This window comes from Gasterosteus aculeatus, chromosome 9 (assembly GCF_964276395.1).
Source record: "Gasterosteus aculeatus chromosome 9, fGasAcu3.hap1.1, whole genome shotgun sequence".
NCBI lineage: Eukaryota > Metazoa > Chordata > Actinopteri > Perciformes > Gasterosteidae > Gasterosteus > Gasterosteus aculeatus.
This window is the reverse complement of record NC_135696.1, coordinates 14936107-14953867: the sequence shown is the minus strand read 5'-3', so window position 1 is coordinate 14953867 and position 17761 is coordinate 14936107. Positions and strand designations below refer to the sequence as shown.

General features: G+C 41.2%; 3 protein-coding genes across 3 annotated transcripts; 2 read left to right on the top strand and 1 right to left on the bottom strand.

Moving 5' to 3' along the window:
• Positions 1 to 2949: 2949 nt before the first annotated feature.
• b3galt9 (beta-1,3-galactosyltransferase 9) lies at positions 2950 to 4498 on the bottom strand. Its single transcript, XM_078109053.1, has 2 exons — positions 4415 to 4498; positions 2950 to 4324 (listed from the first exon to the last, which is right to left on the bottom strand). Exons 1-2 carry the CDS (start codon positions 4418 to 4420, stop codon positions 3236 to 3238), a joined length of 1095 nt encoding a protein of 364 aa, XP_077965179.1. The 5' UTR covers positions 4421 to 4498; the 3' UTR covers positions 2950 to 3235.
• On the top strand, positions 4464 to 8852 carry psmd5 (proteasome 26S subunit, non-ATPase 5). Its single transcript, XM_040187588.2, has 10 exons — positions 4464 to 5398; positions 5942 to 6086; positions 6170 to 6283; positions 6364 to 6492; positions 6752 to 6861; positions 7012 to 7154; positions 7242 to 7433; positions 7597 to 7706; positions 7819 to 7959; positions 8141 to 8852. Exons 1-10 carry the CDS (start codon positions 5226 to 5228, stop codon positions 8396 to 8398), a joined length of 1515 nt encoding a protein of 504 aa, XP_040043522.1. The 5' UTR covers positions 4464 to 5225; the 3' UTR covers positions 8399 to 8852.
• Positions 8853 to 9631: 779 nt separating this feature from the next.
• LOC120825803 (uncharacterized) lies at positions 9632 to 17365 on the top strand. Its single transcript, XM_040187641.2, has 18 exons — positions 9632 to 10208; positions 10655 to 10758; positions 11125 to 11279; positions 11399 to 11567; positions 11648 to 11771; positions 11862 to 11971; positions 12307 to 12521; positions 12600 to 12708; positions 12821 to 13027; positions 14024 to 14471; positions 14589 to 14692; positions 14775 to 14929; positions 15098 to 15266; positions 15699 to 15822; positions 15928 to 16037; positions 16180 to 16394; positions 16572 to 16680; positions 16772 to 17365. Exons 1-18 carry the CDS (start codon positions 9828 to 9830, stop codon positions 16977 to 16979), a joined length of 3216 nt encoding a protein of 1071 aa, XP_040043575.2. The 5' UTR covers positions 9632 to 9827; the 3' UTR covers positions 16980 to 17365.
• The last annotated feature ends 396 nt before the right edge of the window (positions 17366 to 17761 follow it).

The following is a 17761-nucleotide window of genomic DNA, read 5'->3' as shown; positions in this document are numbered from 1 at the left end:
TACTCCCTCACATGGAGGAGCGTTTGTTTTGTTAGCCAAGTATTGGCATGTGAACATCTATCAAATATGCTTCCAGGTTATTCCCTCAAATGATTCTGGTAGGTCGTTTTTTTACCAGAATCAATGGTAGAAAATGATCTATTAAACGACCCAATGTAAAACAGCTGCAATGGTTTTCCATAAAATCATGTCAGCCAAAACCGACATAAGATTAGGAGGTTTGCTGCTTACACCCTATTTTTGTTAGTTTAGGACATGAACAATTGAAATGATTGCCTTCGTAATCCGAAACTATAAAATTCATGATCATGTTCATGCCAAAAAATATTACGCTCGTGCCGACCCAATGTTTATTTACAGAGCAGCGTCAGAACAAAGGATGGTTCAGCAGTTTGATTCAAAAACCGTAGGGAATCCAAAATATGAAGATTTCACTGCAAACACAAGGCCTATATTTTCCAAACCGAGATCCACCACAGGGTGGCGCTACAACACTGTGGGTAACGACTAGGATTCACTCACCCCCTAATGAGTAGATTCAAACAAAACAGTAAAAACATCTTTGTTTTACACTCATAATTTACCGTTAGATTCAGTTCTTCATGTGTCAGAGTAACATGTTTGGCCTGACAGACTATTATGGTGTTTGCTGTACGTCACTGTGAAGACACTACGGCTGAAGACGTCTTCGAGGTACTAAAGAGTAGAGGTTTGTCCCGATGGTGGCGCTGGAGGTTTAATATTTCTCTGCTTTACTGCGAGATTAAAAAAACACAAAACGAATTGTAGCACTTTGATTGCACCTATAATGGCTCTTATCTAAAGCAAGTTGTAAATTGGCTATTCGATGAAATTGCACTTTCTGGTTCTTCTGGGTTTGTATCCTTATGGTTGAAATGCACTTATTGAAATTGAAGTATAGTCCAATAATCTTTTCTGTATTTCACAAATATACACCTGATTTGTACCTGTTTTTCTTTTGTTTTACACAGTTAGAGAAGCAATAGCCTTTGGAGAGAAATCCTTGAATTTTTTAGATGCAGTTTTACTAGCTTGCATCTTCCTTTTTTTGTCTTTCAAACGTTTGGTATGATTTGTGATCAAGTGAAAGCTTAATTAAAATGTATTGATCAAGCTCTATCCTATAAGTAAAACAAAGGACTACAAAAGAGTGTAAATGCAAATTAATACATCTGAATTTCAATGTTAAACAGATTTAGTTTACAACCAATTTACAATCAGGAATGCTCATTAAATAGAGTGTAACCCAGATTAAATATTGGCTCATTTTTATAGTAGAAATTTATGGGCCTTCCTGTCATGTACACGAGCATTTGCTTCAAAAAAGATGTATCCATATAACCCTGGAAGTAGGACATTGAAGCTGTTGATGATTGCAGCTGGAGAGCCTGTCATTTTATGACAAAACGCAATAATCAACAACAAAAAACAATGACAGTTCAATACACCATTGCTCACATACAGTGCAGGTTATATTACGGCAAAGCTTTGTAACTGGATCGAAGGATGTTGAAGCCTCAGGCCAATCACGTTGTCCTCTGTACCGCTTACAAGAGGCCCTATGACACATGCAGCTCCAGGATTATTAAAAGACTCGCACTCTTGGACAATTTGTCTCTTGCCAAAGCTTCTCTTCACACTTGGTTCCACTTGGTGTTAACACTCAACCATCATCAAGCCTTACTTTGGTGCTAAAGGAGTTTCTGTTTCCTAGTATGGCAGCAACCTCAGCATGTTGAGTCATTGCCATGGAAACAGGAAGTTAGCACCCTTGACTAACGAGTTGACTCTTGGTATGGATGATGACCCCTGCCAGGATTGCGCTTCAGCAGGTTAGATGTTTCCACACAATAAGACTACCTTACTTCAACCACTAACAAACCCGTTAAACAGCTACAAATATACTTTTTTAGTACAATAATCGTGAGCATAATAAATCTTAATCAGTCTTAAATATACCACTTACACCAGTATTCACCAACATAGATGTTGCAATCATGTGCATAGAAATATCTGTTAAATAGTTTATTGTACAGCATATTGCCATATAATCTCCATGAAAAGAATAAAAGAAAACTGACACAACACTAAATCTACACTGGTCCTCTATTACTACACTTACTACTTGTATGCATGAAAGATGAAAGCAGACAGACTATGAGATAATCTCACTATATTCATTTCTAAACAGTTAGGTTATGAAAGAGAGCGATGCGGGGTATGGTGGAAGAAAGCCATTATCAAAAGATCAAGGCTAGAGAAGCATCATCCATTACTCACAGTAATCATCCCTGAAGCAGCTGCAAAATAATACGAATTTGTCCAAAAAACAAAATACCCCATCAGTCAGACATCCAACATTGTGGACTTCCCATGCTGCTGGTTTCTAGACCTGACGGTAGAATCAAGAATGTGACTACTTGTTTTGGACTGCAGATGTTCAGGTTCAGGTCCTGCCTTATTGGTCATAGTGAAGCCCGGCTCATTCACGTGTGCCACCTTATTTAAAGAGAGAGTGGAAACGGTTTTCCTTTCCCCAACCCCCTACAGACACAGCTCAGTTAGCATATTTTAACCACTAAAAGAGATACAGATAAATAAAGAAACTATATGTAAAATAAACACAGGCTTACAGCTTGTTGCTCTTCAACCACAACAGTTACATGATGCATTAATGAGTATTTGCACACAGCAGTCAATAAGCTTATGGAATTAGGTTGCACATTAAAAAGCTGCGGTACAGAAAATAGATGACGTAAGACTGCTGTTCTTTGACAGAATGCCCGTACTTGGAACTGTATGAGGGTTTTTTAAACTATGGTTTGCAGCAGTAATATGGTGATGTAGAAACTGCTTTATAGCTGCATTAAGGAAACTGATTCCATTTATATTAAAATTGATAGTCCACTTGTGTATTTATTTCATAGTTGTTGTGTTTTTATTGCAGCAAAGTACCCTGCTTATTAAGTGAATGTACTTCAAGTGAGAGGGGCACTTAGGAATGACTGAAGGAGAAGCACAGGTACGCATTACATTAACGGCAGGTCCATTCCATTCACAGTGTTATAGAGAACAATGCATCATTTTTTGATGTCTATCCCTTCTGCATCGGCTCTGTGAAAAATGGACAAGGTCTGTCTCTTTCAGTCTTTTTCCTTTACAAGCAAATGAATTTACTAACACATACTCTATTAAATTAACTGTTCAATTCAGCTCATCCCTTAGAGTTGAAAAAGGATAGTTTATCTAGATATGTGAGAGTCTTGCAGATCAACAGGCCAGAGTAGGTCTGTAACAGTGAGCATCTTCCACTCTTCTGTCCCAGGTCCGCCCACACTCTTTCTAGATCGTGGCTTTCCATCACTGCCGAGCTGAACAAATAGCGGTAACAGCAGGCGTTATAGCGGATATGTTTCTCTCCTGAGAACCTGGAGCTGTGTTTTGGTGTGACGCCAGCCTTCTGAGCACAAAAGCCCACAAAAACATCCGGCCGCACAGGCGCACGGACCGCTGCAGACGCCACATACACTTTTCTGACCACATCCTGGGATAGAACGTAGGCCATTCCATCACAGTATTCAGGTAGGTACTTATCAGGGTAGAGTGCTGGCGGCAGGTAGCCAGGACTTTTGGGGTCCCTGTCAGGGGATTCTCTCTGGATCACCCTTCCTAAATAAAAGTCCTCTGGGTGCCGGTGCAGCCCGAGTAGGTAGCCTCCGATGGCTGGGAGGTTCACAAACACAGAGTCCTTGGTCAGCAGAACAAAGCGTGCCACAGGACAGAAGGCGATCACCCAGCGGAGGGCCGACACTGTCATCTCTGTTGGGCCCCGGAGAGATGAGTCAGCCACACCGTGACCTTGGACCATGTCCCCGTGACGGTCAGACTCTATCGCGAGGGCCTTTTGTGCAGCGAAAGTGTCGGTTGATCCAAGGAAGAACAGTATCCGAACTGGGAAGCCTTGTATGAGCGTTTGGTTGGCCCATGTCTTCCTCACTGCATCTCTTTGGGTGACATTAGCTGTGGAGCTGAAAACCAGAGCGAGGAGGAAGAGGTTGGAGTTTCTGCAGGCATTGGGGTTAGTCATTGGGTAGTCGTGGGAAATGTTCTCCCTGGCGCTGCTCAGATCTAGTTTCCTTGCTCTCTCTCTTACATCAACAACTATGCCATCGGTGTAGACCGCAGGCGTGGGCTGCAAGAGGTACTCCTCGACAATGTCCGCCCCAAACAACAGGGCATGGAAGAGGACGACGTTGAAAAGGAGGAAACACCACTGGTGGGTTCGCAACTTGCACGGAGAGCACTAGAGTACGAGAGACAAAATGTATGAATCACCATGAGGGAAGCCAAATGAATACGGTAGGTTATAATTTGCAAATAGTCAAAAGTGTACCTTCATGACATCCGACTTAAAAGCCTTGTTGTTTCGCTGTGTGTTTTAGCCGTCTGGGACCTGAGGACGTCCCCTTGTTGTCGGTTCAACAACAATACTAGCTGACGGACAGGGTTTCCACTTTCATGAAGCTCTAGCAGCATGTAACCCTGCACCCCAACCCCGAGTCACATGCTTCATCAAGAGGTTCCTGCATCATGCTTACAACATTAATGATTCATAGGAGAAGCAGTTTGATCATCCCGCTAGGGCACCCAGAACATGTACAAACAAATACAAAACTATGTTAAACTCTGATATAAGGAGAACAAATTGAAGCCAAAGTTGTGGATAGTAGCTTGCATTTTTAGTTTATCATACAGCCCCTTCTTTATTTGGGAAATAACCCAATAAAACATTTAGCAGTTAACACAACATTTTTCAACCTAATATTTTAGACATTTTACACCTAATATATGTACTTATTTTTCCATCATTTTTTCGACCTAATATTTTGGGGACCTTTTCAAAACATTTCTGCTTTTTTTCCATGGTATTTTTCGCTTTGATTTTTATTTTATTACATTTTTTGACCCAACATCCTTTGATCCAATATTTGGGCTTTTTTCCATGGCCTTTTTCGATCATTTTGGACTGTTTTTTTGACCTTAAGCAAGAAATAGTGGTACATGTTTCACCGTGACTTCTACCAAAAGAACGATCCCCCAAAAGGTGCGCTGCGGTCTCCCACTCAGGCCAGCAGGTGGCGGTACGGCGATGTCTGCCGCTTACACCCACGAAGAAGAAACCAGTTCTCCAAACATTGAAAGTCATGGCGGCTTCCATTGAGAGTTTACTCGCAGAAATCTCCGGTGTTGACGATCCAATTGAAGAGTTACAGATTTTAAAAACAGCTTTATTATCGATCCCTCTCAGCGCGTTGAGAGACTCGCTGAGCGGACAACGTTTCAATGTGATATTCTCTCTGTTACACTCAAATGAAAGGTCGGTTTGTGTGTATTTGTTCACGCTGTTTAGCCAACTGGTGGCTGTTAACTGCTGATTCACTCCTCTGGCAAAAATGAGTATTAATGTCGTTTGCAATAACTTTAATAATAAATTGCTAGAGATTATGGAACTAACGTTAGCTGGCAAATGTTGCATTTATACCGTGCTTTGTAGTTAGCAAGCTAACTGGCTACAATGCTACACATACTTTACAGATCCCTTTGTTTTGGGGAAGGAAATATTTGAATCTGTATATCTGAGGAAACCGTTTCTCTCCTTTGGGCAGTGCAGGTGCAGATAATTGTTAATAATTGTCGAGCTAAACCGACCAATAAAAACATGTAAATATCAGTATGCTTACAGATTTTCCCTTTCGCTTCAAATTCCTCACAATGATTTTGGTAATGTATTAATTTGTTTAGAGCTAAGGTAACAACGTTACCTTCTTCAATGTGAATGTTTCTAAATCTTTCACGTGTTAAAATCACCTTTTATCGTGCGGTGGAGCTTGAACATTACTAATGGTAGCTGTGTTTACAGGGAGCAGGTGGAGCTGTGTGTGGAGATCCTTGAACGCATCTTATTGGCCCTTAGTCCTGTTTCCTTGGCCCAGAACTACAGAGTGGAGCTGCAGGGGGGTCTGACCCATCCTAATGAAACGGTTAAGATACTGGCCCTGACACAGGTAGGCTTTCCACACACACCCGTTACACGCACACATATATATACAATCACTTTTAAACTGACCTTGCCAAGTTTTTCTGTCAGATTGGTAGAATTTTGGAGCACCCGGATGCTGCCACTGAAATCCTCGACAACCATGACATTCTTGGATCAGTGATCAACTGCGTTGGAGAGGAGAAGATGGCTGTGGCGAAGCAGGTGGTTAGAGGCACTGAGGTATCCTGCATTAAATTGTAATGAATCTGCAGCGGGTTTAGTGATTGTCTTTTTTTTTTTAGGCCATCAGGTCCCTGTCCAAACTGAGTCACTCCAAGTCCGGGTTAGACAAGTTGTTCCAGAGCGACCTGCTGAAAGTTGTGAAGGATGTGATGGCCACAAGTGACATAGTCCGGTACCGGATATATGAGGTACGTTCAACCAGTGTCAGTTTTCTTTGTTTTTGTGGCTGATGATACAAAAGTGACAACTTGTGGGACAAGCAGTTGTTGTTCTTTTAAAGAAACTTTATTTTGGTGGGAAAAAAGACCAATGATACCAAGATATTGTGCTACGTGCACACTTAGATTAATTTATATAAAGTTGTTTCTGTAGTGCGTAGTAATGTACACACGTACAAAACAGCTGTCGTATTGATGCTCTAATAAAGACGTTTCTTGCCATTTGCAGCTTGTGGTGGAAATTTCGTCTGTATCTCCCATTTCTCTGGGTTACTGCGCCAACAGCAGGTTCATTTCTCAACTAATCGGAGAACTGACTGGAGACGATGTATTGATCAGGTGAACATGAATTATATAAATAGTAACTCAGAACTTATTCAGTAAATAATAATATAGTTACTGCTAATTAAGAGGTGCTATATTGTTGTGCCAGCCAGTCTCATTTCATCAACAATTATGTGAACGTGTTTCTGTCGTGTTTTTCTCTAGAGCCACAGCCATTGAGATGGTCACTGCCTTAGCTCAAAGTCAGCATGGCCGTCAGTATTTGACCCAGCAGGGTATAATGGACAAGATTTCCAACATGATCAGAGGAGCAGAGACTGACCCTTTATCCTCCCTCTACCTTCCTGGTGGGTATCTGTTTTTTTATGGGGGTTTTTAATATTATGTTCAGGTGGCAATTTTATTGTGATTCAGTTTGAATAATACTCATTTAGGTTTGGTGAAGTTCTTTGGAAACCTTGCCATTATGGAGAGCCCACAGCAAGTTTGTGAAACCTACCCGGCCTTTCAGAACAAGGTGTTTGAGATGGCTCTGGATCGGGACCCGGCAATGATCGGTGTGGCTCTGGACACTTTAGGGCTACTCGGATCTACTGTGGAGGGCAAGCAGGTTCTACAAAAAGCAGGTTCGCCTGTTATCTGTATTTTCTACAAAGTCCTCCCAGCTTTTGTTTAATAAAAGCGAAATCTGACTACGGAGCAATGCCCCCCCGTCCCCTCTTACATTTAAATATTTCATGTGTGTAGTTGTGTTGGGCTCTTTGCAACTGATTATCTGTGTGTTCTCAGGAGAAACGTTCAAGGCTGTCTTGGCAAGAATGAGCCAGCTTGCCAGCGCTGGAGCCACTGAGCTCAGGGTGCGCAGCTTGGATGCTATATCACAACTTCTAACCCTTCAGGTGTGTGTCTGTGTGTGTGTGTGTGTGAATAAGGAGCATTTATTTGTTGTCTTAAAAAGCCATTTTCTTTTAGAAGAGAAGTGTTTATTGAATGTTTAATGTTTTACTGCAGCCGGAAGAGCAGACGGACGACCTCTTGGCCCTCACGGAGTCCTGGTTCCACCTTTTGTCTAACCAGCCCATGGACATGATCCGCAACATCAGCACTCAGCCGTTCCCTGAGCTGCACTGTGGCGCTCTGCGGATATTCACCGTAAGGGCTCCTTTCTTCCTCCATCGTTTTCTCACATCTGACTGTAAAGAAAAACAAGACGGAGCTGCACATATTGAGAGATAGCGTCTTGTTTCTGTGTGTGTTACATAAAAAGCAGGATGTCATGAACATAGTGGCAGTAATATTTCTAGCTTCATAGTATCTGTTGTGTGTTTTCCAGGCCATTGCCACGCAGCTGTGGGGTCAGAAGCTAATGATCAGCACTCCAAGTTTCATGGAGTTCATTTTGGACCGTTCAACGGGTCAGGCAAAGGACGCCAAAGATGCTAAGTTTGAGCTGGTGGGGTCACTGGTCAGTTCATCAACAGCCGTGGAGATACTGGGCAGCCAGTATTACATCCGTCTGAAGACCTTCCTCAGAGAGGGACCGTACCACGTTTCAGCTGTGCCGTCTGTCAGCACAGATGGAGCAGACTAATTCAAACAACCTCATGGGTCTAGTTGCTTTAAGAGTCTTTACCAATTACTTAAGCACTGACTTTTACAGAGATGTACATAATGTTTACTATCCAGGCACTTCTACACATCATAAAGCACTCTCCAAATCCTTCAGACAATTTTTTTGGTGTAAACAATACTTTTATTTACCAAATGGAATGATTTTTTTATTAAAGAGGATGGAGTGTGGCGATATGTGTGTTTGTTTACTTTTTGTATTTGGCCCATGAGTTGCAAAGTGTTGCACCTGAAATGTGACGTGCAGTTTCAAACACCTTGAATGTTTTCAAAACATAGACTCTACATGAGGATCACGACGTTGCCATCGTGGTGTCACCCAGAGGTTCGTGGACTGCTGTCCGCCATCTTGGATTGCGACCGTTGCCATGTTGTTGTTTTTTGTAACTGATCAAATAAAGACATCTCACTTGTAATGCAGAGGAGTGGCTTTTATGATTTCAGGTAGGGACATGTCGTTCTTTGAACTCACCCTAAAACATTCTGGATTATCATTTACTAAATGAACAACATACTGCATTCAGGAAGACATAAAAAAAAGCAATTGAGATTATGAAGTCACGTTTATAATTTTTTTCTGAGATTATAAATCAAGTGGACCGGTTTCTTTCTCATAGATATTCATATAACCAGACTTTTTTTTTTTGCAACCGGAATCGGTATCGAGGCCATCCCGACGCGACCTGACCTGAGGTTTATATGCATAAAGACAATGGATATCAACACAGACATCCACAAAGCGGGGTTTGTGGGACTCCAAGTCTGAGGGGATTTTACAAGTTGAATGCACAATTACAAATGTAAAAGCTTAAGTAAATATTAATACAGTTCGTTATGCAAAAACAATAGTTACAAAATGTCTTTTGGGCGCAAAGGTCAGTTAGATGAGGCATAAGTTCAGTTATGCAATATGTCCCTCAGCTGAAGAGGAGTCACACAATAGTAGTACAGTGATCACTTTTCCTCTTCAACTAGAACCTCCAGCTGTGAGAAGTTATTTAAGAAACATCTCCACTATGAACAAGAAAAATAAGAGCTCAATTTCAGGATTTCTTTTTAGCTAAACGTGTTAGGGTTAGGGTTCATTTTTTTATTTTTATGAGGAATGTCCTGCCTTCACCTAATGTCAGCTGGGACCAGCTGCAGGATCTTATGCTGCCACTTCAGGGTCAGTGTCGTCTCCTGAAGGATACAATAACAACACAGACTGAAAACCATCTCCTGTTGCCAACATTGTTTAAGCCTAGAGAGATTTATGCTCCAACGCAGTAGAGCGAAAGTAATGATTGACGCTTTGCTAGTAAATGTATCTTTTTTTTGGTCTCTGCCACCTGATCTCAACCCGCTGTCGTAACCTTCATCTTCTTGTCGACTGAAAGCAAAGTAGCACCATGAAATTTGACAGCATACTCACAGAAATTGACGGATTTGGGAAATTCCAAATCAGGCTCATTTTGATTCAGATCTTGTCTCGTATTTCTCTGCCATGTCACTTCCTGCTGAATAACTTCATGGCAGCTGTTCCCTCTCACCACTGCAACATCACGGCTCTGGATGATGGAGGCATCTTCGGGAATTTAACTCGGGAACAGAAACTGTCTGTTGGTGTGCCATCAGAGCAGGATGGGACTCTGAGCTCCTGTCAGATGTTTTCAGAGCCCCAATATCAACATCTGTTCGGTCCGAACAGTACTGAGGATGCAGTGACTGTTCCGTGTGCGGACGGATGGGTGTATGACAACAGCACGTTTAAATCTACGCTGGCCACCGAGGTAAGTGTCTTAATAAACAGTGCAATATTCTTTCATGTTATCTATGTTTTGATCAATGTTATGTTGATCAAATCTCTTGTAATCAAATGTTTTTTAGCATCCTTTTTGGCTGAATTTCTATAATAAAATGCAAAAAGTAGGACATGTTTAGTTTTGACCGAGTTCAACTTTACTAATTACCAGCAGCTGCAGTGTTGTTTTCACGTGTGTGAGGACAGATTTTTGCAGCCAAGAAGGCGTCGCAATGGTGCAAGACACAACACAGCCGCAACATTCTTAAGATGTGCAGTTGACCATAATGACGGTTGAGTTAACAAATGGATGTTGTTTGGGAATTGTGAGCAGAATTAGAAAGGTCGGCAGTGGGGCCATTGGCATTGTGGCTGTAGGTCAATTCCATTGCAAGGTGCTCTCTAGTTTTAATGCTTTCAACGGTTTCTTTGCAGTGGGATCTTGTGTGCGGCAGGAAATCGATGAACAAGGCAACAGTCACCTTTTTCTTCCTCGGTGTCATGTGTGGAGCCCCGTTATTTGGGTTTCTCAGTGACAGGTAAGATTGTTGAAGTGAAGACACAGTAAGTCCTCTATGTTGCTGAAACATCAATTTTAGGGGCACTGCACCAAATCTACACATGGAATTGTACAGGTCTGATGTATGTTGTTGTTAACCATGTTGATGTAATTGGGGGAATTTCAGCTTACACAAGCTGTGTAAAAGACAATAATGATAAGAAAACGACAAAGAAAAAGAAAATACAGAAAAAGAGACACAACGTGATAAGATACAATAATAATTTGAAATGCAATTAACAAAATAGTAGAGAATTATCAATAATGATGTCCTACCTCATGAGTTGAGAATAAAAAGGATCTCATGATGAACACAATGACTTTAACATTTCTTTTTCATGACCAGGTACGGCCGACGACCGCTGCTATTGGCGTCTTATATGTCCTCCTTGATGTTTGCGGTCCTGAGTGCATTCTCCCCATCGTACGTGGTGTTTGTCATCATGAGGTTCTTTACCGGAATGGCACTCTCAGGAATGAGCATAATCTCCATTGCTCTAAGTAAGTAGGCTTTTAAAACAATGATATAAGGAAAATATAATATATTTAGATTTAATTTCAAGAAATGAAAAGTGAAAACATTTCATTTTGACTTCTCATCCGTGCTGAAATTCCTCCAGATGTTGAATGGTGTGGAATTGCACATAGGACCTTCTCTGGTGTAATCATAAGCCTGGATTGGACACTTGGAAACATGCTTCTGGTTGGAATTGCATACAATGTCAATCATTGGAGGATGCTCATTGTAGCAGTGACCTCACCTTTGATACTGTCCATCATTACTTGGAGGTTATCAAGTTTCAGGTTTTACACATATTTCCTATTAGAAGACACTGAACTCAAGACTGATCTCACCACAATTGCTTCAGGTGGCTTCCAGAGTCTGCAAGGTGGCTCTTGGCAAACGGGAAGGCAGATGCTGCACATAAGTACTTAATGCAATGTGCCAAGATGAACAACAGAATGAAGTATATGGCCACCATCACACCAACGGTACATTTTAACTTCGGTTAACTGCTAATCTCACATTGATAGACTAGTCACTAGTGCGGAAAATGTGGTCAATAAACATTTTTTTAATAGGAATTATTGGAAACTGCACAAGATGAAACTGAGGATAAGAAGTACACCTTTTTGGATCTTTTCAAGACCCCAAATATGAGGAAAATTTCAATATGCTCAGGAATAGTATGGTAAGTTATGCTACCAAATAATCAGACTTTAACCCTGTATTGAATGGGATGAATGATCTCATGCAACCCTTAATCAAAAAGTAAATGTTAAATACTGATCATTTGCACTGATAATGAAGATATCAATATTGAATGTTATACATTTCATATCATGCATTGTGGTATATAATAAAAGGATGATTGGTGATACCATAATATGAATGCATTGTAATTGCGAAGCTCAGATCACTGCTGTTTGTTTGCAATTCAACTGAAAATCAGGTATGTTTTTATTAGTCATGGTTAAAATGATCATATCAGTTGAGAAAATGTCAATAGTTTGTTCTATTTTCTAGGTACGGAGTAGCGTTGACATATTATGGGATAAGTCTGAATATCACCGGGTTCGGACTAAACCCGTACCTCACACAGGTCATATTTGCATCCATCGAAATGCCAATAAAGATCGGTGTGTATTTCTTCCTGGAGAAAGTTGGTCGACGGTCTGGTGAGACGGGATCCCTGCTGTCAACCGGCCTCTGTCTCTTCATCAACATCTTTGTTGCAAAAGGTTCGTTTTAGTGAGATGCAAGTACAAGAATTCTCAACGTATTTGAGAATATTCTCAATTAAACACATTTTCCCTCAGAAAAATGGATCTTCCGTACTGTTGTGGCAGTCATTGGAAAATCCATGTCAGAAGCCTCGTTCACGATCATCTTCCTCTACACAACTGAACTCTTTCCCACAGTCATACGGCGAGTTAACAACTAACTTGTTACCACAACAACAAACACAGATCTGCTACTAATTTGACCGCATTTAACTTAGTGAAGGTTTACATTTAACCTGGGTGCATTGATTTTACAGACAGAATGGTTTAGGCTACACTTCCTTTGTGGCGCGTCTGGGCGTGTCCATCTCTCCACTCATCGTGCTATTGGAGGACGTTTGGCATCTCCTCCCTGCAATCATTTATTGTGCGGTGGCGGTCGGATCCGGTTTAGTGTCTTGGCTCCTGCCTGAAACACTAAACACCCGACTGCCGGAAAACATCGAGGATATTGAGAAACCAAGGTAATAAGGAGAGGAAGATTACACGTGTTACAATATCAAAGCTACTGTAAATGGTTAGCCATGCACCACACTGAGCTTACTAAAGAATTTTCCAAACAATCATTGGTCATTCTTGGACTTATGCATCTTCCTAAAAGATTTTGATCAATTGCGGGTGTCAAAAATGGTACTTTCCTGAATTGAAAACTAATTCATGATATAATGACTAAATGAAGTTGTATCTATTTTGCAGGGGACATTCCACGAGGAACAAGGATTTTCAAAAAGAATCTAATTTATTGATAATGACAGATACCCAGCCAGTCAAAATGAATACTTAAACCAACAGTCTGTCAGGATTCAACATATCCAAAGACATACTGATTAAATGGTGTCCTGCACTGAATAATGTCGAAGAAACAGAAAATGTGCATGTAGTTCTCAATGACAACACCACTAAAAATCTGTACTGAGCAGCTCTGTTGCATCCTTGATTTTTAATGCTGTCTTTGTGTATGCTGACCAATAATGAGCCAACATTTTCATTGAATCAAGACCTTAAACCTTTTACCTCACCGATGATTCCTGGCTATACTTTTGCGTTCCAGTGCAATGAAAATGTGCTATTTCCTAAATGAAAAGTGCTAAGGTGACAACTCATCTCCCCACATACTCAAGTTCCCGCTCAGCTGTTAACACAAATGCTAATTTAGCTTGACACTCAGACAGAGTGTCTATAATGAGTCTATAGAGAGTGAGTTAAATATCAACACATTTTGTCTGTTAGAAAAATGCCAAAGGTTGCCCTGTTCAGGTGTTTCAGGTGAAAAAAACTTCTTTTTTTTTCCACGCATTCCGCCTCAACACGTGCGCACGTGGCGCTCGAAGCAGATCGAGAGCACCAGCGGCGTCCAGACACTCCTCCCTTTACGACCCTCGGCCGCTCCGCCTCCCTGAAGTTGTAAACCTATGGGAGGAACACTGAGACAACTTGCCTTTAATCTCTTTGGTGTGAAGACATATGAGTCTTTTTTTTTCTCTCCTCTCACTTTCGAAAGGATTTCGCACACAGTGGGAGGTCACAATGAAGTTCGAGAACATTTTAGCCGACATTAATGGATTTGGAAGATTTCAAAAAATGATGCTTGCGATCAATTTCATTGGCCGCTTCACATTGCCTTGCCACTTCGTGCTAAACAACTTCATAGCGGCTGTTCCTTCTCACCACTGCGACATCAGCTCTCTGGACGAAGATTTCTTTTTACGGAACTTATCCCAGGCAGAAAGGCTTTCTGTGAGTATTCCGCTCCAGGAGGACGGGAGCCTGAGCTCCTGTCAGATGTTTGCGGAGCCTCAGTACGATCTGCTGCTCAACTCCTCCAGCACCACTGATGCAGCCACAGTGCCGTGCCAGAACGGCTGGGTGTACGACACCACCACCTTCAAGTCCACTCTGACCTCACAGGTGACCTTCATTTCCTTCATGTATTCATTCAAAACATATCCGAAAAAAAAGATAAAAACATACTTTTTGGGGAGAAATAACTCACGTCAGCAAGTCTCTTCATTTGTTTGTGTGAAGTGGGACCTGGTGTGTGACAGCAGAGGGAAAAACAAAGCGACTGCTTCCATCTTCTTTATCGGAGTGATGTTTGGAGCCCTGACCTTTGGCAGTCTGAGTGACAGGTATTTGCAGTTTGGCTCCTTTGATTTTCAAGTGTTTCAAAGAATCAGTTAGATTTCAAATTTGGAAACTGTCCTTCTGCAGGTTCGGCCGTAGGATCATGCTGCTGGTGTCCTACGTGTCCGGAATGCTCACTGCTGTTGCAAGTGCCTTTTCTACGTCCTACGTAATGTTCGCCGTGCTGAGGTTCTTCACTGGGTTTTGCATCACTGGCATCATCATTGTCTCAGCAGTCCTCAGTATGATATATTTAATATTCTGTTGTGAGCTGTTACACGTATTCTGTATCATGTCATGTCTTGCCTCATGCTAGCAAATTTGCGTGTAGGTCTACACACAATAAAACCACATTAGTTTCTCTGAATGTTGATGCCGGAAATGTGGTGAGGTGTTTGTTTTCCCTGCAGATTTGGAGTGGGTGGACGTGGAGCACAGGAAACTGGTGGGAGTCATCGACAGTTTATCCTGGACATTCGGGAGCGCAGTTTTTGCAGCTATTGCTTATTTTGTGACCGATTGGCGGTGGCTAATAGTTAGTGTCACCTCACCTTTGGCCTTGGCCATTATCACATGGAGGTAGGACTGAATAGCTCAAAACTTTTAATCAAACAGGTTCAGTGCAAAAATCAAGAGCAATAATGCACCTACATGTGAATGTAAATAATTGTTATATCCTACAATTTATATTAGAAGGTAAAGAAATGTTTGATCCAATTCCTGGTTGGATTAGAATACAAAAGTGTTGCTTTATTTTTCTCAGATGTCTACCCTCTATCAAAGCTGAATTCTGCTTGGTACAGCTTTGGTGTTTGGGGTCAAAGATAAATTAAATCAGACCTGTTGGAAATTAACGTGACATGACCCGAGTCCATTTTAGTTGCGATGTTGACTTGCAGTATTCAGTGTTGGGACTATTTCTCTTTTGCTCTTTGCTTTTGTATGCTGTGCTGTGCATGCAATGAAATAATGCCATGCATTAGAGGTAAACAAATCTTCTTTTAACATCAGGTGGATTCCAGAGTCGGCCAGGTGGCTCATTGCCAACGGAAAGCTGGAGCAAGCTCAGGTGTATTTGAAAGAATGTGCCAGAATGAATGGAACAACGGAGCTAATTGACACATTTAAAACAGAGGTTGGCATATTCCAGATGACCGTTTAGCAAAAGAACAATCAACAACATAGTCTTGGGCCTGTGATCTTCAGATTCCACTTAGTTTGAGTTTTTGCATTCTTGCAGACACTATCGACTATTGTCATGGCTGAGAAGAGAGATCGGCCTTATTCGTACTCTGATCTGATACGAACACCCAACATGAGGAAACTGGCACTATGTACTGGTATAGTGTGGTCTGTATTCCAAGCGCCAATGTGCTCATGTAAAAATGTATTGTGACATAAACAGTCCTTTTTTTTATTTTAAACAATCCAAGTGAATCATTCTGAATTGAAGTTGGTTTAAGGAGTCTCCACTCTCTCTCTCTGCCATTAGGTTTTGTGTGGCAAGCGCATTTTATGGCATCAGCTTCAACATCACAGGCTTTGGGCTCAACATCTACCTCACCCAGTTTACATTTGCTTTAATCGAGCTCCCGGCCAAAGGATCCGTTTACTACTTGCTGGATAAGATCGGCAGAAGAAGAACTGAGGTGGGCGCTCTGCTGATGGCTGGCATCTCTCTTGGAATCAATATTGTAATACCGAACGGTGAGCATTCATTGACGTAACACACCAAGGATCTACAGTCTATTTATTAAAACGTAACCGTGATAAGATGTACGTATGATGATTACCGTCATTATACATGAGCGTTGGAGGGCTCATTCAAACCAACGACTGCAGTGACAAAAACACGTCCCTCAATTAATGGCATCTTGTTTTCAGGCATGTGTACTATCAGAACAGTGGTGGCAATCATTGGAAAAGGGTTTTCTTCAGCTTCCTTTGCAACTATTATCCTCTACAGTTCAGAGCTCTATCCCACTGTAATAAGGTAACGATATCAACAGTGCAGTACATTGAATATGAATAAATAGAAGTGTCATTCAGAACCTAAAAGTACTTTACTTTTGTTTGTTTTTTAGACAGAACAGCATGGGTTACAACTCCTTCATGGCTCGGATTGGTGTAGCAGTGGCTCCTCTGATTCTCATGCTGGATGAGGTGTGGGAGGACCTGCCTCAGGTGGTCCTGTGCTTTGTAGCTTTACTGGGGGCAATAGTGGCCAGTATGCTATCAGAGACACGCGGCAGGTGCCTGCCAGAGACCATAGAGGATATAGAACGGAAGTGATAGTGAATACGGTCCCTGGTGTCACAGCATATTCAAGTTGTTATTTTTCATTTTAAAAAAGACGAGCTGACGAGGTCCTACAGAAGACTTCCCTTTCAGTTTATACTCAAAATGGAAATGCATTCAGTTATACAGGATGATCTAAAGTATATCTATGGTGGTCTGTGCTCCTTTAACACTTAATTTAGCAGCAGTATAGTTACTGTAATTTGGAAAGGCGATTTGCTGATGTTCCTTCAGAACCCTGTTTTGCTTCACAAGTCATTGAGTTAAAATTATGTTACATCAGATTTTTTTCATTTGTAATGTTTTTCTCTGAAAAATGTGAAGCGCTTATGAGTTTTAAAAATGCAAGATTTGGAAAAATTAAAGAGCTTTGTCAGGCAGTTTTTTTCCACTTATTTTCTTTAAATCTAGTTATTCCTTTTGTTTATCTTTGGTTTTCCACTGTGCGTCCCCCGTAACAAAGGATTGGTTTCAGCACCTTTCACCAGCTCGGTCATTCACTCACAGGAAATAAACTGGGAGACATTTAGAAAGTTTACGAGTAATACTGTAAAAATACTAATTGTTTAGTTGGGAACTCAACATACCATTAAGATATTAAACATACTAAAATAGTATTGTGTAACAAGGGTTAGTACTACACTGTGTTTTAATTAATTATAAACCAGTCTGAAGAATTGCTTACATATTTACATCAAGCAAACTTTAACTACCAAATCAATATCCCAACACACACACACACACACACACACACACACACACACACACACACACAC

Bases quoted from the DNA above. Each gene is read 5' to 3' on its own strand.
- psmd5 (XM_040187588.2), top strand. From the start codon at position 5,226: ATGGCGGCTTCCATTGAGAGTTTACTCGCAGAAATCTCCGGTGTTGAC. The intron at 5,399-5,941 runs GTCGGTTTGTGT...CTGTGTTTACAG, and splicing joins CTGTTACACTCAAATGAAAG to GGAGCAGGTGGAGCTGTGTG. The intron at 6,493-6,751 runs GTACGTTCAACC...TGCCATTTGCAG, and splicing joins TCCGGTACCGGATATATGAG to CTTGTGGTGGAAATTTCGTC.
- LOC120825803 (XM_040187641.2), top strand. From the start codon at position 9,828: ATGAAATTTGACAGCATACTCACAGAAATTGACGGATTTGGGAAATTC. The intron at 14,693-14,774 runs GTATTTGCAGTT...GTCCTTCTGCAG, and splicing joins TTTGGCAGTCTGAGTGACAG to GTTCGGCCGTAGGATCATGC. The intron at 15,823-15,927 runs GTTGGCATATTC...GCATTCTTGCAG, and splicing joins TTGACACATTTAAAACAGAG to ACACTATCGACTATTGTCAT.